General features: G+C 37.0%; 2 protein-coding genes across 4 annotated transcripts in view; one reads left to right on the top strand and one right to left on the bottom strand.

Moving 5' to 3' along the window:
- OSBPL9 (oxysterol binding protein like 9) overlaps positions 1-1,366 on the bottom strand; it is an 86,743-nt gene extending 85,377 nt beyond the window's left edge. Inside the window, exon 1 of one of the 2 annotated variants that reach the window (XM_083359607.1) lies at positions 1,129-1,366. In XM_083359607.1, the coding sequence (XP_083215733.1) occupies positions 1,129-1,239 (111 nt within the window). In that variant the 5' untranslated portion in view covers positions 1,240-1,366. The remainder of the gene's footprint in view (positions 1-1,128) is intronic. The other variant, XM_083359608.1, reaches the window with a different exon arrangement.
- LOC310638502 (calreticulin-like) lies at positions 1,139-20,191 on the top strand. Of its 2 annotated transcripts, XM_083359628.1 has the most exons (11): positions 1,139-1,250; positions 3,358-3,478; positions 4,558-4,614; positions 6,029-6,130; positions 7,813-8,016; positions 9,140-9,234; positions 10,760-10,969; positions 11,974-12,087; positions 13,093-13,236; positions 16,148-16,240; positions 18,882-20,191. In XM_083359628.1, the coding sequence occupies exons 5-11, from the start codon at positions 8,010-8,012 to the stop codon at positions 19,005-19,007; spliced, it is 789 nt and encodes a 262-aa protein (XP_083215754.1). In that variant the 5' UTR covers positions 1,139-1,250; positions 3,358-3,478; positions 4,558-4,614; positions 6,029-6,130; positions 7,813-8,009; the 3' UTR covers positions 19,008-20,191. The 2 variants fall into 2 exon arrangements, with proteins under 2 accessions (XP_083215754.1, XP_083215753.1); XM_083359627.1 differs by lacking the exon at positions 4,558-4,614 and having other exon boundaries at positions 1,161-1,250.
- Positions 20,192-21,843: the final 1,652 nt, after the last annotated feature.

Genomic DNA, 21,843 nt, shown 5'->3' with positions numbered 1-21,843 from the left:
CTCGTCCCAGCTTCTGCCAACCTAGCAGTTCGAAAGCACGTAAAAATGCAAGTAGCAAAATAGGGACTGCTATGGTGGGAAGGTAACAGCGTTCCGTGCACCTTTGGCGTCTAGTCATGCCAGCCACATGACCACGGAGATGTCCTCGGACAAGCGCTGGCTCTTCGGCTTTGAAACGGAGATGAGCACCGGCCCCTAGAGTCGGAAACGACTAGCACGCATGTGCAGGGGAACCTTTACCTTTGCACAGGTTACTTGAACTAAGCGGAAAGAAATTACGTGCATATGTGATAACCTCATTATCCAGAAATGTAGTATTTCCATCCTCAAATACCATCACAACAACAGTTCCAGTCTTTATTAACAGAAGCTATTACTAAGTAAAGTATTATCTTTACTAAATTTTTTAAGTATGTCTTTATTAAGAAGAGGTCGACCTGTTTTCCAAAATACCTGAGGACAGGACGACAAGTAACAGATGGAAACTTTTTATCAAGATGAGATCCAAATTAGAACTAAGGAGAAATTTCCTGAAAGGGCAATTAATCAGGGGAAAGGCTTGCCTCCAGAAACTATGGGTGTTCCATCACTGGAGGTTTTTAAGAGATTCGACAGCCATTTGTCTGGAACGGTATAGAGACTCCTGTTTGAGAGGGGGTTAGACTACAAGACCTCCAAGCTCCCTTCCAATTCTGTTATTCTGTAATGCGAAGATCTACCTATGCCAAGAGAGTCCCCTTTTCACACCCACTGATTTGTTTTGGACTAGCGTTGTTCTATTCATTTCATAAACCAAACAGTACATTCCAAGGACCAGGCCGGGGACTTTAACCTCTTCCCCACTTCAGTCGCGGTAAGTTAAAAGTTAACTCTCCCGCACGCTCCTTTCATATAAATCTTCCAAACCTAACTCCTCATTGGACACCAGCAGGATTTCACCTATCCCCATTGGCTTTTCGGTAGGACACGCCCTCTCTCAGAAACCTCCCCCCCATCTCCTATCTCTACCAAGCGCGCAGCTTGACGGGCTGCTTCCGCCCCCCCCCCAACACACACGAACATAATACACACACAAACGCACTGTGCGCTTCGTTTACATTCCAGCGCGGCCCCTCCTTCCATATTCACCGTGTAGTAGGAAAGCAGTCCTGCGTTGTAGTCGAGCACGAACCAGCGGTACTGCCAACCTTTCATCAGGTTGGTCCATTTGCTCAGCGGACCCTCCATGATGGACGCCATATTGGGAGCCGGTAAGATGCCAAACAGCCCGCTCAGGGGAACGCCAGTCTCGCGAGCGGGGGTTAAAGCGAAAGGGAGGGGTGGGGGCGAGCGGAAAGAGCGCGAGCGCCGTCAATGAGCAACGTCTGAGGGAAGCAGCGCGAGACGAAGGAGGAGCAAAAAAAAAAAAAAAAACGGCCGCCGCGGAAGGAACAAGTTGGGAGACGAATAAGGAGGAGGGCGCATAAGAGAGGGGGCGTGGCTTCGTCGTGCGGGGTGAGGCAGTGAGAAAGGGCCCCCAAAAAATCGCAAGGGGGCGCGCGTGGGTCCCTTTTGTCCCAGTGTGACCGACTTTGCGGGAATGGATTGGGACTTCAAGCTGCCTGCTTGGGACAAACCGTTGTCGGCACTCTTCGGATTGAGATTGAGATTGAGATTTGGATATTAAATTCAGTCAGAATAAAATCAGATGTGGAGAGAGAGGACAAAAAAGGGGGGGAAACCCCTCTTTATTTCCAGCTCGTTCCTGAACTAAGATTTCTTTTAGTTGAAATTCCTCCTTCCCAAAGTGGTTAATATCGACACCCAAGTGTCGATGGGTCTTTTCCAAGGGATCAGTGTTATTATTTGTAGTACCATTAAAGTATTTATTACATTATTTTCATTTAATAAATGCTCGGGGTCGGTAAGCTGAAGAGTTTGCCACAAAGCAATCTGCTTCTCCGAGGCAATATTATCTGCTTTTCTTTCTTCCCCTGAAATAAAGTAAAAAAGGGAAGGGGGGAAAGTGAGAGTGATGAATCAAAGGCAGTAGTTCAACTCTTCCTGAAGAAATGGCAATTGAGGCAGGAAGTAGAAAAAGTTGTCCATCCCATCCGTAAACCTGGGCTGCTGTTTTGTTTTAAATATTGATACAAAAAAAAAAGACAGTGGAAAGGCCAAATTGAAAATGAGCCTTCAGGGAGCTTGCAGATCTGGTGGAAATGTGGCAAGCTGGGCAAGGAAGGGTTACAGTCTCTGCAGCCTAGAAGCTTTGCAAGTTTCACTGGATAGAAAAATGAAAGCCTTATATAAGTACACAAATCATTTCAAAGCATCTACATACTACGGTTATATACAGAACACACAGCATTTGTCAAGAACACCTTAAAACAGACATGTCAAACACAAGGCCCGGGGACCAGATGCGGCCCGCGAAGTGGTTTCATGCGGCCCAAACAGTGAGGGGACAGCCCCCGCTGCCTTGGCCCTGGCCCAGAGACCCTCCTTCTGCCAGAGACCCCCAGATCTGTCCCACTCCTGCCCAGGCCCCCATAGGCACCCTTGATGCCAACGATGTAGAGCTGGCCACGCCCACCCAGTAGACCATACGCACTCTAGCCACGCCCATCCAGTAGACCACGCCCACCCTGGCCATACCCACCCGGCCCCCTGAGGGCAACCGCAATTTTGATGCGGCCCTCAATGAAATTGAGTTTGACACCCCTGCCTTAAAACAAAACACTGCTTTCCCCAACATCGTGTATGAACTTGGTAAAAAAAAACCTGATCAATATTTGTGAGTTTGATTTGTGTGCACCAAGGAGATCTTAATAAAAATGTCAAATTGTGAACACATTATATGGTCTTCCACTTTTGCCTTTTTTTTTCCAAAATGTTGCCAAAAATTGAGTCTAATGAGGCCCAGTTATACTTTGTGTTCCATCCTGATAGCTTTTTTCAAGATCAGCCAAGATTGTCTGGGAGGGCTGCTTTTATTCATCTCTTAGATATATGCCTGATTATCTCAAATTAGAATTGATCAAGTATAAAATCTACCTCTATTTATCAAAGTTTTATTCGGGCAATTTTTCTTTGTACTTGTTAACTAGCTTGTCCAATTAATCCAAATTTCTGAATTTGCATGATATATTGAATTACAAATGAACCAAACAGGCTGAATGTATTCCATCCTCTAGCTTAAAATGAGTAAATATAGCCATTATGATTTGTTCAACAATCATAGTTAAAATATAATGTAATGTGATCTTTGCAAGTTTCAAGACATGTAGTTCAAACTTAATACCTTAAGACAAATTGTCTAAAGAAAGCTCAGAAAGCAATAAATTACAGTTATAACAAGAACATTCTTTCTCTCAGACAACAGCTGTAATTCGGAAAAATGACAAAGACTCCACTGCATAATGTAGATGCCTGAGGCCTTTCTCTCTTGAGCACTGATTTTTTTCCCTCTCTCCCATCAACATCTGCAAGGATTAAAGTAAGACTTATTTTTATATGATATTTTCTGCTTCTTCTAAAATGTCAAAATTGTTCTGAATATTTGGAGATAAATTTAGCTTTCAGTAAAATAAATCTTTTATTTTCCTGTAATTCGATTCCTGTGATAGAAAAAAGTCATCCCCAAACCCCACCTATTTAAACTTAATCTGTATTTCTATTTTGCATGTTCATATTTACCAACCATTTAGTTATGATCTTATTCCCAAACATCTCAGCAGTATTTTAATTTACCAATATTATCAATAGAAATGATTTTTTTAAATTCTCTCATCTCTACTGTGATGGTTTTGTTTTATTTAGAAAATAAAAGTACAAGGCACTTAAAAATAACATTCATATGACAACATAAAATTGCAAACTTACTAAGAAAAAATGGGAGGAAAATAGACTATAGTCAGAAAGAATAGAATCGCTGTATCTAATTGAAATTTACTACTTAAAAGTCTTTAAACAGGTTTTGAAAATACAGCCTTCTCCTCCATAATATTTCAGACTTGTATATAGAGTAAGGGTGTCAAACTCACAATGTATCGGAACTTTTTTGCCATTGCTGGCAATGGGGTAGGCATGATTTTGCTACGATGCATCCGGCCTGTGGGCCGGGAATTTGACACCCCTGATATAGAGGGATCATTCAAACTTATATATAGGAAGAAGCCAATGTATTTCCTGGGTGTGAATTGATTTGAATTAGTTTAGGCATCTGTGCATACAAAATTAATTTCCTCTGAGACATTTTAAATAGTTTCTCTTGGTTTAATTGCGTGGTTCCTTCTGGTTGGTCCCCATAGCATCATTATTCATGGATTTTAGCCAATGGAAAAGATCTGTCTCCTCACCAGTAAGTAGCAATTATAGTGATGTATATGAGAGCAATAGGAAGAGATTTCAGAAATACTCAAGTATTTCTGTACAATTTAAAGAAGCATCCTACCACTTGTATTAAAATATCTACTATGGTATCAGGGATGAACCTGATTTTCTTAGGATACTTTCTGATAAGTCTGGCTTGGGGAAATCTAAATGATAATGATGATAGCTCTTCCACTGTTTTAGAAGAAGAGCAACCCATTATAACAAAAGAATATTTTAGGGAAGAGTTTGATGATGGGGGTAAGTGACATTTTGCTTTTTTTTCTGTCTTAGAATATAACTCTTGACTTCTAAATCTTCTTCATAGAGTCACTCAATCTCAGAATTATATTCTGCTTTTTTACCATTGTTAAACTATAATGAATATTTGTATAACATCATATCATCCAATGACCTGTATGCACATTTATTAATACTGTAGAAATGTATAAGGAAGAGAGAAGTCTAAACTTAGCAACATGTTTCTAAGGATAGAATTTTTAGATGGATATTATAAATCTATTGAATGATGCCAGGGTGGGAGAAGAAAAAGGATATGAAGAGATATATCCAGGATCCCTTATGCAGTGTGCCTCAAATCATGATTCTCAGCCATTTAAAAATAATAATAATACAGTAAACTTTTAAAAAAGTATTAGTAATACATTTTGTATTATTAATTTGTATTCTGTAATTTCTAAAACCAAAATATCAAAATTACTATTATATGTTCTCTCTATGTAAAAAGGAATCATTTTGTATTAACTGAACTTATTTCAGTTTCTTTTCCTTATATCAATTCTTAACCACTCCTATATACATTGCAATTTTATTTATAGCAATAATTTAAATAATTATAAATTCAAATATATGTAATGCACGGTTTGGGATTGATTTAACTTGGTTAATTCTTGAATATTTGCTTACAAAGGAAAGAAAGATAAAAATATAGGGTCAAATATATTGTATGTCCTTCAGTGATCTCCAACCCATTTCATCAGTTCTTCCAGCTTATTTTTGTCCAGGAAGATCAACACAGGTTGTTATAACTGTAAATCCCTTTGTTTAGGAGATTAGCTCTACCTAAAAGTTTTTGTTACTTAAATTATTTCCAGCTTGAACTGCACTTTGCCTTAGTGTGATTTTCTTATTATACAATAGGTGAAAATATAAATAAATTGGTTTTTTTTAATTATTGCTGCATATTTAATTGTAGATTGAGTGATTTAAACATGGAACAACTTAGGCAATTCACCAGACATGATTCAACATGCATTACAGTCCCTTGGGTCCAGGAGCCGTTATCACAAGCTCCAGATGGCTTTTGAACATTCCTGAGTAACATGCATTTTATGGAGTTGTTTTTACTTATATGCATTATTGATAAAACTTGAATTATTTTTAAAAGTTTATTGACTTTTTCTTACATTGCAGTAAAGGAGTTATGTAATATTCATAGGGAAAAATATAGCTGTAATTTTAATAATTTTGTATACCAAGCTACACAATAATAAATGAGTTGTATTTCTTAAATGTTTTCCTGTTATTATAAGTTCATATACATTGTAATCCTAGGTTTATTGCAAACTATATACATGAATCAAACTTCATAGAAAGTGAAGTAATACTGCTGTGATATCTTTTGTAAAACGGAAACGTTATTTTTCTTTTTCAGATGGATGGGAGGAACGGTGGGTTCTGTCTAAACATAGAAGTGATTATGGCAAATTTCGAATAGGATCAGGAAAATTTTATGGTGACAGAGAAAAAGATATAGGTAAAATAATACATTTTTTCCCAGGCAATTATGAAACTAGGTTTTTTTGGAATGTTTTCTAGTGAATTTCTGGATTTTTATTATGCAGTATTATGCAGATATTCACATCGGTTTGGCTAATGCTAAAATATCTGCATAATAGTATTTGCACAATATATTTCAAAAAAAAGGTTGTGGATTTTTATACCTCAAAGAGAAATTTCTATTCAACATCATATTATCATTTTTAAAAATAAAAAAATTTAAAAGTTACCTGTGATTTGACAACAGAGTCTGGAGTTAGAAGAATTTCAAAGCTTGATTGGTCAGAGTCAAGACTTATTCCAACTAGCTGAATCTTTTATTCTTCAGTCTCATATTAAACTCCAATCATCTTCAGTTTAAATCTATTGCATTTGTATAAACTGGGATCTTAACTCTACTGTCTGTGCTAAAGATGTTAATTTCAATGTACATTTTCCAAGTAACTCAAATGCTTTTATATTTTAAATTGATCCATGTTAGTTGTCCAATTGCTATTCTACCATTACACGTTTAAATTAATAAATATGTTTTGACAGTACAGGTTGTCTCATGTCTAGATGGATTATTTCCTTCCTTTAGTCCGAAATGGTGTCCCTCTCAATTCTACCATGCAGTATATAAAATGTCTCTCAGGTTTGAAAATGTTGTCACTTATGCAGTAATGGTATCTTGGACTTTATCCTATTCTATACAGACTTTTTTTAGTGTTACTAATATATTCTTAAGGTTGATTCATACAAAAATAGTTATAGTTATCTATTACTAGTTTACTAAGTATAATCCAACCCAAGTTTTCTGTTACACTTTTCCTAGTGTTGGGTCTGTGTAAGAGAGAAGAGTGAATTCTGAAATAGCCCAGATGGAACAGAAATCCTCTAATATCACTTTCTAGACTCAGATATACTGAAGCCATTATAAAACTAGGCCTACAAGTCCCACCCTAAGGAAATGACCAGAAACCCATATCATATTTGACTGATGCCAGAGAGATCCAGTTTCTACTCCATCTGCAGCCACAGGAGCTCACAGATCACTTTGAGCCCATCCTGCCCCACAGAATTGTTGTGACGAAATATAGGAGGATGGGTTTTTGATGCATTCAGTATATTAGCCCGTGCAGGGTACCTTGATTCAAAAATTGAGGTTCTGTGGTGCACATTTTGCTCAGTTTATGTATTGACAAAAGTTTTAGTAGTATATACATAGATAATACATAAATCACAATGAAACTGCAATTTCTTACATGCTACCTGGGAAGCAGGTAGCCTCAGGTACCTGGGAAGATATACAATTAAATTCAACAAAACTTACTTCTGAGTAGTCATCTACAGTAATGCATTAGAAATGAATTTAATTTCTAGAGTTTCCTTTAACAGAACTATTCTATATTATGATAGCATATATTACATGCTATATGTATTAATAGAAATACTTTCGGGGGGGAAAGTAGCAAGTGAAAATATAATAATGTATTTCTAAGCTATGTTTATTAATATATGCCTCTAAAGCAGAAGCAAGTATATATTATCTCATAATTTTCACAAAGTCATTGTAATCCCATGTAAAAGAATAATAAAGCATATATACAGTTCATGCCTGTGGCAAATCACTTGATTAGTAGCATTATTTGGATATTTGAATATCATTTCTTTTTATAGGTTTGCAGACAACTCAAGACATTAGGTACTATGCGGTATCAGCAAGGTTTCGGCCTTTCAACAATGAAAATCAGACTTTAGTGGTTCAATATACAGTAAAATATGACCAACAGGTTGATTGTGGTGGGGCCTATATCAAACTTTTTTCTGTCGATTTGAATCAAGAGATCCTGAATGAAGATTCACCTTATTATATTATGTTTGGTAGGTAAAGGTAAAGGTAAAGTTTCCCCCGCACATGCGTGCTAGTCGTTTCCGACTCTAGGGGCCGGTGCTCATCTCCGTTTCATAGTCGAAGAGCCAGCGCTTGTCCGAGGACGTCTCCGTGGTCATGTGGCCGGCATGACTAGATGCCAAAGGCGCACGGAACGCTGTTACCTTCCCACCGTAGTGGTCCCTATTTTTCTACTTGCATTTTTACGTGCTTTCGAACTGCTAGGTGGGCAGAAGCTGGGACGAGTAACAGGCGCTCACTCTATGAGCTCCCTAGAGACATTGTTTTTCAATATTTTTATCTGTTCTCTTATATATGAAAGAGTTGAATGAATTTTACAGTAAGATCTATATAAAAATATGAAGAGATTAGCTGGGTAATGTTAGGACTGTGGTTTAATATACTGTCTTGTTTTTTACCATGGCTAGCTAATTCAGGAACCCACTGGGTGGGATATAAAGTCAACAGTTTACCCTAGTTGTATGTCAAAGAGTATTCCATTTTGGAAATTCTAATTAAAATCATATTTAGCAATATACAGATATTGTACACAAGTATCAGCATATTGTCATGTCCATGAAATAAATTTATTATTGCTTATGTGAAAAAATATGTTTTTATGGGCATTTTAAACTAACTGGCTAATTTCATTGGGTACTTGTCTACTGCTAGAAGACAAAAATGTATAGATTTTGGAATTTAGGTTTTCTTCATATGGATTTTAATTTTTATTGTTTAATAGTATATGTTTCTAAAATAATATGACTAAGTTCAAGCTAATTAGTGGGAAAAGGGAAGCTATGGTTTTCTAAAATAAATATTATAATAAAATGTAGATAATAGGGACAATATAGTTTCTGAGAATCCTGGAGACAGTAGATTATCTGGACCCCTTTTGAGTTGCATTTCAAACCTGGATTTGGGACTCACAACATTGATTGCAATTGTGGATGACCTCTGGCGGAAACAAAATTGGAGTGCTATGCTTATTTTTGTTCTCCTTGACTATACACACACACATATATATATATGGGGGGTCTGGGTGTGTATATGTGTGTAGGTATATATGTATATATAATTCTGAGAGAATAATTTGGTATTCTTTTATTCTAGGACCTGATATATGTGGAAAATATAAAAAGGTAGTACAACTTATTTTGAACTATAAAGATGACTACTATTTTATTAAAAAGAACATTACATGTGAGGTATGATCAATGTTTTTCAGTGAATTATTAATGTTTAATTTAGCTTGCAATTTTTAGCAGTATTGTTTGGGAGCTTGTTGACTAAATCTAAATAAATTTTGTAAATTAATTCAAGTGTCAGAAGCTAACAGCAAGTCATCTGGAAAATTAGCAAGTATTTGGGTACTACCTACCAAAATGAAATTCAGTGGTGAAAAAAGTAAGGTTCTATATTTAGGCAAGAAAAACCAAATGCACAGGTATAGTATAGGGTAGGCATGTAAAACTCGTGATGTCATGTGACATCGCGTGACGTATTGTGACTTTTTCCCCATTGCCGGCAATGGGGAGGACGCGGTTTTGTGATGCATCCGGCCCGTGGGCCGGCAGTTTGACATGCCTGGTATAGGGCGTACCTTGCTCAATAGTAATAACTGTGAGAGGGATCTTGGAGTCCTAGTGGACAATCACTTAAATATGAGCCAGCAGTGTGCTTCAGCTGCCAAAAAAGCCAACACAGTGCTAGGCTGCATTAACAGAGGGATAAAATCAAGATTATGTGAAATGTTAATACCACTTTACAATGCCTTGGTAAGGCCACACTTGGAATACTGCATCCAATTTTGGTCACCACAATGTAAAAAAGATGTTGAGACTCTAGAAAGACTACAGAGAAGAGCAACAAAGATGATTAGGGGACTGGAGGCTAAAACATATAAGGAATGGTTGCTGGAATTGGGTATGTCTAGTTTAATGAAGAGAAGGACTAGGAGAGACATAATATGTTCCAATATCTCAGGGGTTGCCACAAGGAAGAGTGAATCAAGCTATTCTCCAAAGCACCTGAAGGCAGGACAAGAGGCAACAGATAGAAACTAATCAAAGAGAGAAGCAATCTAGAACTAAGGAGAAATTTCCTGACAGAACAATTAACCAGTGGAACAACCTGCCTCCAGAAGCGGTGACTGCTCCAACGCTGGAAGTTTTTAAGAAGAGACTGGAGAGCCATTTGCGTTTCCTACCTGAGCAGAGGGTTGGACTGGATGACCTCCAAGGTCCCTTCCAACTTGATGATGATGATGATGATGGCTGTTTCCAGATCACAAATTCACAAAAATACATCCTGGAAAAAATGAAGACATCATCACACTGAGGAGATGGAACTGGTGGCAAATACTAAATTTTTAAGAAGAGACTGGACAACCATTTGTTTGAAATGGTATAGGGTTTCCTGCCTGAGCAGAGGGTTGGACTAGAAGACCTCTAAGGTCGCTTCCAACTCTGTTGTTGTTGTTGTTATTTACTATTAATACCCCTCATTTTAATGTATAAATGGATCGTTGTTATTTGCATGTAGTCTAATGCAGCAAAAAAACTTGATATTTTTCTAGGATTATAGTTTTCTTGGGTGCTGCACTGATAGATCATACTAGTAGCAGATATTATTTTTTTAGACCTCATGAAATTTAAAACTGTCAGTTGTACAGCACTGGAAAAACATTTCCATGTTTCTGTAACAATGTTTGCTTTTGTTTTGTTTTTCAAGACGGATGACTTTACCCACCTCTACACTCTGATTCTACGTCCTGATTTAACTTATGAAATAAAGATAGATAATTATGTGGTTGAGGCTGGCCATCTAGAAGAAGATTGGGACTTCCTGCCTCCAAAAAAGATAATAGATAATGATCTGCCAAAACCTGATTATTGGGATGAAAGAGAAACTATTCCAGATCCCACAGATAAAAAACCAGATGTATGGTTTCACTTTGAACTGCATGATTTTACAGTCTATATAAATTTGCCTGCTGTGTTTCACTGATAGTCTCTTATTGCATACATTGAAATTGCCACTGCAACCTGATTTTTAATTAATTGTAATAACAATATATGCTCCATAGTTTTTTTTGTAAGGATGTATAGTTTAAGTGGTGGGTTTTTTATCTAATTTCATAGTGGTAGGAATTGGGACTAGACTGTAAATTCTAAAATCAGTATTAGATCTTGGCAACAGATTATGACTAGTATTTAACATTCTACTACTCACAAAAATTGAAAATGGAATGATAGAAGAGACTTACTTAAAAAGCCTTCATGCCATCTTTTTCCTGGTCTCTCATCTCAATTATAATACCGATTATATAAATTACCTATAAGTAGTTTTAGACTTGCAGTGGTGGAATGATTACCTCTTCTGTCTAAACTGCAGACTTTATGTGAGCAGTAAAAAGCTAAATTATATTTGGTGCAGCTGTATAATTGCTAATCATGTTATCTGATGAGCCTCAAATAACAATCCAGTGAATTGCTGAACGTATTTTTGTAAATAAGAAAAGCAATTTGCCCATTGTTACATTACAGATTCATTCAAAATTGCTTTTTGAGTTGTATTAATTACATTCCAAATTCAGAGGTACATAAAAGGTTTCTAGTAGCTGCCACTCTGTAGTCATAAAACTTCCATCTCATGAAGAATTAAATGGTTGGGTTGAAATAAATGTCTATTACAATATATTTTATTAGCAGGTTCCTTGTTTTGAGTATGTTAAGATAGTAAAATATTGCAGCTAATTCTTTCCAATAGATATTTGGTGACAAAACACTGTATCTTGGTTCTTGAGTGAATCAGAATAATAAAATTATTGAAGCAGTCATATAAACCATATTTTGAAGAAATAATATTAACTAATTTTCTTTTCCTGTCAAAATACTTATAGAAGCTAACTATTACAATTAGTAACATTGATGAAACTATTTTAGGATTGGGACCAACCAAAAAGAATTCCTGATCCTACTGTGATAAAGCCAGATGACTGGGATGAAGAAATGGATGGGGCATGGGAACCACCATTGATTTCAAATCCTGAATATAAAGTAAGAGTATTAGTGAAAGTAATAAAATAGTGACTAGCCAAGAGGTTATTTAATCTTGCAACGTAATTTAAATACTAATTAAGCTATAAGATATTGAATCTAGTTTTATTGTTATATAAATCATCATAGTCTTCATTTCACTAGTCTTCATTTGCCCATTTCATTTACAAATTTACACTTGGCTTTTTGATGATTTTTTTTTAGAACAATCTTCCAATCCTTGAGTCATCTTAGGACTTTGCATCCCATTCCAGCCATCTCATCAATAGAATAACTTCAGCTGGATGCTGATAATGCCTTTCTTACAGCAACTCCCTTTCCTTTATTTTCATGGCTTTGTATTCTATCTTATTCTTCTCTCTTTCTCATTTATGTTTCATTTTTTAATGAACTTTCAACTTTCATTTTTAATGAACTTTCATTGTGCAGCTTTGTATGTGGAATTAATATATCTTTAAGCATAATTTGATGAATAAGCTATAACCTGCTTAAATGATAAAGTATAAATCATGCTTTACAAATGACAAGAGCTACCAAACCATATAATCACTAGCATGTTATTAGTTGTTGACTAAACACTGTTTAAACACTGCATGGGCTTTTCTCTCATTATCATGAATTATTATCTGCCACTCTGAATTACTTACATTGAATTCCTACCAAATTATTGTATAGATTTAAAAATTTCATTTGAAAATATTCACTTCTCAGATCTGATAATAAATCTAGTTTTACCTTTCTTTCTGTTTTTGGTTGCTACGTTACATTCCAACATTTTCTGTTATGCCTTTTTTCTGTTGTCATTTTTGTTGTTTGCATCATGTTAATAGCTGTAGATAGCATTCAGCATAATATACATTTTTAAAGTTTTAACAACATTTCAAATTATTTCACTAAGAAGTCAGTGGTGTGTTTTCTTTATTTCAATAGATTTCAGCCTGTTTTATATGCCTTGGTTTAAGCAGCTTTGGGAAGTGATACTCAACCATTTTTCCATTTTTTTAGGGCATTTGGAGACCTCGTATAATTAAAAACCCTAATTATAATGGCATTTGGGTCCAGCCAGAAGTTGACAACCCTGAATACAAACCAGATCCTAATATTTACAAATATTATAACATTAGTGTCATTGGCTTAGAAATTTTACAGGTATGTATATTACGAAGTTGCAAAATGTATTGTTCAAATTATGAAGATAATTGACAGTTCTGGAGATATTCTGTACCATCATAGTAATTAAATAAAATAAAAAATCTTCAGATAGTCCTTGACTTAACGACCATTAATTCAGCAACCGTTCAAAGTTACATCAGCACTGAATGAATGGTGGTTATAACTGGTCCTTAGAGTTCTGGCTGTTTAGCACCTCCTTGATCACATGACTGTGATCAAGGTGCTTAGCAACGGATTCTTATGGCCAGTTGCAGCACCCCTGATCACATGATTGCCATTTGCAACCCTCCCTGATGGCTTCCCCAGAAAGTAAATGGGGAAGACAGCAGAAAAGATCATAAGATCCTGGGATAAGTTTGCCTCAGCAATGGTCCCTCTTCTGGCCCCTCTGTGCCATATTTGCCACTTCCACCTCCCTGCCCCATGCATCTTCCCTGTGCCTCCCCTGCCACTCATGCATTCCACGCACCCTCCCCAGTAATGTGCATCTCACATTACTGTGCACCCCTGTACACTCAGAGCCTTAATGCAACTCCCTCACTTCCTTGTGCACTCTTCCTAAGCCTCATTGTGTCTCTTTTGCACACCCTCCTCAACCCTCCTCCTTACAGTCATACACCCTCTCCAATCCTTTGCAAATCCCTGCACACATTCCTGACTCTCCGGGTGCCTCCTTCATACCTCTGCACTTTCTCCCTGATCTTCACCCTGTTCCAGACCAAGCACACACAAGTACACAAAGATACTGTTTTGTTCACTTTACTAAATGAGCCTTGAAAACACAGGACTTGCAGGATAGAGATAGGTTTTCTCCAAGGTTTAGCAAGCTGGGCTTATGAGAGCTCCCATTCACAGCAGCTTCAAAGCCAAGGTTACAAGGTTCAGAAGTCAAGGCACACAGACACGGACAGTGAATCCACAGACTATTGTTATCAACCGGCAGCTTATGTTTGCTGCTCCAGTCTAATAGAAGAAGCCCCCTTGTAGCTTATTTAGTGGGGCGAGACTCCTTCTGTGTGAGCAGTCCTGCAGAGTCCCTTTGCTCCATTCTCTTTGCAGCCTGCAAAGCTCTTGTGATGGGAGGAGGGGTTAATTCCACACCCTCATCTTTGGAGAGCAGCAGCAGCTGTGCCTGCTGGTTGCTGGCCAGCCTAACTCTCTGCCTGCTCAGATGGCAGTCTGTCCAGTATTGCTGAAGTTGGCTGTTCATATACTGCCAGTATGCCTGGAGCTGGCTTCAGAACTGGCTGCTTGTCATCCTCCTCCTGAGCCCACCATGACACTGCCATCCTTACACATCATCACACCCTCTCTGTCCCTTGAAGCACATCCTTGTACTTCCCAGCGCGCATGCACACACACACACACTCTCTTCCCCCAGCCAAGAAGCTGCCCCTTGTCCACTGGCTGCTTCCTACCGCCTTTGCCACTGAATTGGTTGTGGGAAGCCAGCAGCCTTACCTAATGACTATGGATTCAATTAACAGTAACCAGAACTGCAGGCATTACCACTGCTAAGTGATCCGGTTGTGCTTTACAACCATATCACTTAGTGATGTAAATTCTGGTCACAATTACTGTTACAAGTCAAGGACTAGGCATACTCTGCTTGCCCAGGAAAACAAAAATGTTAAGGATCATATTTATGTATTTATTTATTTTAAAATGTGTGTACTTTATTTCATAGTTCTGGCATTTTGGCCCTCAAATCCATCACTAGTTAGTGTAGGAATCCAGATTAATTGTAATTAATATAATAATATAGTATAGGTGGTACCTTGCTCAATAATAGTAACTGTGAGAGGGATCTCGGAGTCCTAGTGGACAATCACTTAAATATGAGCCAGCAGTGTGCTGCAGCTGCCAAAAAAGCCAACACAGTGCTAGGCTGCATTAACAGAGGGATAAAATCAAGATCACGTGAAGTGTTAATGCCACTTTACAATGCCTTGGTAAGGCCACACTTGGAATACTGCATCCAGTTTTGGTCACCACAATGTAAAAAAGATGTTGAGACTCTAGAAAGAGTACAGAGAAGAACAACAAAGATGATTAGGGGACTCGAGGCTAAAACATATAAGGAAGGGTTGTTGGAATTGGGTATGTGTAGTTTAATGAAGAGAAGGGCGAGGGGGGACATGATAGCAGTGTTCCAATATCTCAGGGGCTGCCACAAAGAAGAGGGAGTCAAGCTATTCTCCAAAGCGCCTGAAGGCAGGACAAGAAGCAACAGATGGAAATTAATCAAGGAGAGAAGCAACCTAGAACTAAGGTTGCTAACTAACTTCCTCACTGTTAGAACAATTAACCAGTGGAACAACCTGCCACCAGAAGTGGTGAATGCTCCAACAGGAGAAGGGCAGTATATAAATCAAATAAATAAATAAATAAATAACACTGGACGTTTTTAAGAAGAGACTGGACAGCCATTTGTCTGAAATGGTATAGGGTTTCCTGCCTGAGCAGGGGGTTAGACTAGATGACCTCCAAGGTCCTTTCCAACTACTACTACTACTACTACTACTACTACTACTAATTATTATTATTATTATTATTATTATTATTATTATTATTATTAATTATTCATCGTAGACAGATGGTTGTCTTGCTTCTGTTTGAACATAAGTAAATGATACTTTATTCATTCTTCATTGGCTCCATTAGGAAGTATTTTTGGAAGTATTATCTTCTTATAAATTAAATCCATTATTTTGTATTATGGTATCACAGAGAACAGATCTTGAACTATCACATTCTTGCAGATAGATGAAGAGTGCTATCAAATCCCTTTCTGGGCTTTTCAAAGCTGCGTATTCACAATTCCTTCAGTACAGGATGGTATGCAATTACGTGACTAAAGTAGTTCTGCCATTTTTTATTTCAACAGGGAAAATCTGGTACAATATTTGATAACTTTCTTATTACAAATGATGAAGACTATGCTGAAGATGCTGGGAATGAAATGTGGGGTGTCACTTTTGTAAGTAATTTCAGGATGTTTCATGATTTATTTATTGCAACGTTTAGATTGCTCCTCTGTCTTTATGAGTATCAAGCACTATACAAATATTAAAATAAAGCATAATGTAATAAACTGCCAAAAGCAGTGTCATATAAAATAGAAGGCTACAAATGCAATAGAAGAAGCATTCACTGATTTGTGTTTAAGTCCACTTAACAGTGCATAATTGTTCTTAATTTCCTTATGCTTTGTGTTTGTATGCAAACTGGGGTCCCAGTTTGTTTTTACTATTGTTTTTCACTATTGTTCAATCTGTATACCTACCTTACTCTGTACACCGCCCCGAGTCCCTCGGGAGAAGGGCGGTTTATAAAAACAAACAAATAAATAAATAAATAAATTTTCTAAATAAAAAAAAGCTTTAAACAATATTTAACATTTCCAACATTTTCCATGTTAATACTCTGGGTGCAATTGCTTACATAACCAAAAAGCTCAGTGGCTATTAAGTGTTGCAGGTAGAAACAGAAAATAAGGTGGAAGAGAAACTCCTGATTAACAGCATGACCAAATAGTTGGAATAGTGTGTGGGATGCACATCACAGCATACTGTTGCTGAATTCTTTTGCTAAGTAATTTGTTATTGTCTATGTGGTGGAGTATGGAATGCAATAAGGCAAAATGCCCATTTAGATATTTGTCTAAATGTGTGCTAGTATTAAACCCTGAAGAGGGCAGATTTGTGCAGATTAGTTCTGCCATATTGTCCTCCTCCTATTCTGTTTTGTCCCTTGTTCTTCCCATCTTGAAAAAATGTAAATGTAAAGTTTGAACCTGTACATAATCTGGAACCCATTTAAATTGTGTGGGAAACTGCTCAGGAGATCATAAGTAAATTCTCCTGCAGATGTTAAAAAAAAACTTAGGAAAGTGAGACTTGAAGAGGTAGGTTGCATAGCTATATCCTTACATAATTTAGTCCAATCCTTACATAATTTCAATTGCTCATACATGTGGGAAAATTCATGAATGGAACAGTTGAGGATTAAAAAGATTACAAAATTACCAGCTTGATTCTGTTGAGCAATAAGCAGTACATGCACAAATATTTTTAATTGCATTATCCATCTCCATTACACTGATCATAATTTACTAAAACAAAAGGTTCACTCATTAGAGATGGGAATAAATAGATTACTTGAATAGCAATAAGGTTGTAACAGAAAAAGAGAAGAGAAACTATTTTTATTATGTTTTTTTTTATAAATTATATAGCTGTACTTCAAAAAACTTCTTGCTCAGTGTTGTTTTTGTAAGATCACAATATAAGCAGCATAGCATGCTTTGTGAAAAACTGATCAAATAGCAGGCAAATATGGTAAAGCGAGGATGATCAAATATGTTATGAACTGCAAGAATCAGTTTTAAAAATTAGCTATTGATACTTACATTTATTGATATTGAATAAGCTAGAAAAATTTTCTGAACTTGAGTAGCATTATTTGGGTTTGTAGAGCTTGGGAAGTTTGCTGTCTACATAGAATAGAAGAGTTTATTTGGCCAAGTGTGATTAGACACACAAGAATTTTGTCTCCGGTGCATAAGCTCTCAGTGTACATGCAAAGCAACAAAGTAATAATAATCATAATAATGATACCAATAAGAGAAGGTAATTGAAAATATGAGAAGGATAATAGTAATACAGCCGTACTACATGGGTAAACAGACATAAGTAGTGGGAATTCAGCAGAGTGATGGCAGGAGGGGAAAGAACTGTCTTTGTGTCTGGATGTTTTGGCATGCAATGCCCTGTTACTGTATATTCAAGGGAAGGGTTGAAACAGCATATGTCCAGGATATGAGGGGTCTGTTGATATTTTCTCAGCCCTTTTTCTGACCCGTGCAATACACAGCTCCTCAATGGAAGGCAGGTTGGTTGCAGTTGTTTTTCTTCAGTCCTAACTATCCGTTGAAGTCTATACCTGTTCTGTTTGGTTGCTGTACCAAACCAGACAGTTATGGAAATACAAATGACAGATTCAGTAATTCCTCTGTAGACCTGTATCAACAGCTCCTGGCCAGTCTGAACCTTCTGAGTTGATGCAGGAATATCATTCTTTGTTGTGCCTTTTTAATGATAGTTCTGATGTTAGGTGTCCATTTCAAATACCAGAGGTCCCCAACCTTTTGGGCATCAGGGACGGGTTCCATGTAGAGAGGTTTTTCCACGGACTGGAGAATGCATGGTTTTGTGTGCTGCCTGCATCCTGCAGATGGGGCCTTGCTAGTTTATGCGGACCGTTTGCTGACATGCCACGGCCCGGTACCGGTCCATGGACCAGGGGGTTGGGGACCCCTGTTTTACAGGACATTAACAATCTAGAGAGTAATTGCATATTTTTAATTATAAAGTTTGCTCACTATAAGTATATATTTATAATTCTCACTTATACTCACTATAAGTATGTTATTATAATTCTTTTGTACTTTTTGTTGCTGTAATATTAAAATGATTATCAAAAATGAGGTCTCAGTTATTAATTTTAATTTAAAAATTATATTCTATTAAAGACAGAACTATACATAATGATAGAATTTGATCATCAAATTGTATCAAGTTTGAGTTTATTAATTATATATAATTTCTTCTTCTAAACAGGAGAGGGAGTGGAGGAGACGGGAAGGACAAGATGCGGCATTTAAAAATATTAATGAACAGGAGCCAAAAAAAGAGACCAAGAAAGAAAAGAAGAAAAAAGTTATCAAAGTCAAAGATGAACTCTGATCAATCAAACCATTGTATAATGACTGTCACTCAATCTGGTCATCGCTGTTGGGTAGTATTGTACTTATTTTCTAATGTTACCCAAAATGCAATGGTGATATGAAAATCCTGACAATTTTTGTACTACTAGATGACTGGTGAATACCCCCCAAAATGTATAGTTTCTATAGTTTGTTTTATACATAGCAATCTCTGCAATATTACAATCTATTGATGTTCAGAAGAAGCATTAATTTCATATAGATGGAGGAACTTATACACTGCAGAGATGTGAGACACATAATTCACACTCATTGAACACAAAATCATTTCTGAATTGAAAGGGAGAGTAATTATTTTCAAATACCCATAGATAGTCTGAAATCTGAATGAAACTACTGTAATCAGAAATACAAGAAGACCTTATGTGTTATTTGTTAATTGTATCCAGGTTGCATGGGGAAATGCCATGTAAAAAAAATCCTCATATGTGATGAATTTTCTGATTTTTTTCTGATTTTTTTTGGCTTAAAAAGGAACTGGAAATAGGTCATGAAAGACATATAAATCAGCCCCCCCTCCCGAATCAGAACAAAGACTTATAATTATTAGCAAAAATTGATTTATTGTAAAGGCTTAGAATTGTCAAATTGGAAAGTAACAAAGGGTCATCTATTCAAATCCTTTGCAATGTGCAAGAAAACCCATTCAACATGTCCAGCCTATTCTTAAAAACCTCCAGAAATGGAGAATCCAAGCCACTGTGGGGAGCTTAAACCTTTGCCTTTCTTCCAGTCATCGCATGAAAAAATCTTCCTGATAGTCCATGCCATTTGGGTTTTACAAAAACTGAATCTGATAAGTTCGATTTCAAATTCCCTAAATCCAAAATGGCCTCCATTCAGATGCTGAGGCTTTTCTCTCTTTAATGAATCTTATGTGATGTGGGAAGCTAATGTTTGCAATATGATTTTTGTTACTTTTTTTGTCATTTAGCATGGTAGATACAGAATGCATTTTGATACAGATATACAGCTTACTGTAGAATATTTCACATCACCCCTTCTTTCGTGTTTAATTTTTCCTGAAGTTGTGGGAAAAACTGGTAGCTGCTACCATGTGTAACCGTATGACTAAACAATAAAAGAGCTCCTCCTATATTTATACATAAGAATAGTTTTCTAAGAAGCTCCTTAACCAACTCTTTATCCAATATTGAATGACTATAATTTACTTTTGGTTTCTTCTTGCAATGATTTTTTAAATAATTACTAGTCTATACATATACTCCCTTCCCAAAAGTCTTACAAAGGAAAGGCCACAAACACAGACGAGGCTTATTCATCTCCGTTCACAAAATGTCTAGCAGAAGATGAGACAGAAGAAATAACCATCACTTTTCGCAATACAATGAATATTATTGTAAAGGACATGGTCCAGAGTGAGGGGATGGTGACATTTCTCTGAGAGAGTGAAGAACCATACGCTTTGAAAGAGCAAGTGGTACAACTTCTTTCGAGGAAGGTACCTCTTTATCTAGCCATTCTTGCAACTTTAACTCAATATTCGACTTTCCTGTTCTAAGAAAATTGAGAAGCTATTTGGGAATCAGCTGTTGTACAGAGGTTCCTAATTTAAATGGGTTATCTGAAACCCTTTCAGAATGGATTCTGGCCTGGGCATGGAAATACTCATTGATCACTAGGGTAGAGGACTAGGGCCTAGAAGATGTGAATTTGCCCCTCTTCTATAGAAGTTCAATTAGACTTCCCACAACAATAGAAAATATGCATATCCAAGTACCGGTACCTCCAAAATCCACTTGGCCTTACTAGAGTTCAGCCTGAGTATTGTCTTTTGCATCTAGACTCTGATAATATCCAGACATGAAGACAGAACTTTGATGGCATTGCTTGGTTGATCTAAAGTTAAGATATTTCAATTGATGACTTCACTAAAGGTTTTTTACTACCAAGCATGGTACAAATAGGTTGAATCCCAACAAGAATAATATATTGTTTGTCCAGGAACACTTTGCTTTATTGACAGCCCCAGCAATTGCTCTGGGCAGGACTACATTCCCACTGAAGAAGCAGATCTGCAATTTACAGGCCCTTCTGGATTCATGGGTCCCACTAGAACAGCAAGCTATGGTTGGTGGAGCTTTGCCCAGTTTATGTGGATACATCTGAACTATGAAATCATGGTGATACACTGATTCAGGCCATCAATCACACATGCTTAGACTATAGTAGTATCCTCTGTATTGGGCTGTCCCTGATGATAATCCAGAATCTATGGTTTGTACAAAATGTGGCAGTCAGAATGCCAGAGAGTCATTGCTGAACATGATTATCCATTTGATGCACTGCTTACCAATAGATATCTGAGGTCACATTAAAAGGTTGGATTCGACCCCACTAGTCAGAAATGAAGTTTCTTGGGTGAGGAATGAAACATTTTTTTTAAAAAAGTCCAGTTGCCTTTTGGAAAAAGCATCTTTGACATCTGGATGGGGTTGCACTATTCAGAAAGAAGTGATGCATAGTTTGGAAGTCCAAGATTCACAGCTTTTGTTCAAAGAGCAGGACATGGTTGTAACCATAGCTGTAATGAGGAAGGCCTTTGACAGATCTATCTGGTTGCCAATATAAAATTGGGCAACAGTCATGAGTGTGGGGACGAGTCATAAGTCACTTTTTTTTAAAATTCCATTTATATCCCGCCCTTCTCCGAAGACTCAGGGCGGCTTACAAGCTTAGCAGTAGCCTTCATTCTATGTATATGCCTGCTTATTAGGGCTTTCACACACACACCCCCAAGCGGCATTTTGTCAGTTCCTTTGTAACTTCGAACA

Source organism: Vipera ursinii, assembly GCF_947247035.1.
Source record: "Vipera ursinii genome assembly, chromosome: 3".
NCBI classification, from domain to species: domain Eukaryota; kingdom Metazoa; phylum Chordata; class Lepidosauria; order Squamata; family Viperidae; genus Vipera; species Vipera ursinii.
The sequence above is the reverse complement of the archived record's forward strand: the minus strand, read 5'-3'. Positions and strand labels throughout refer to the sequence as shown.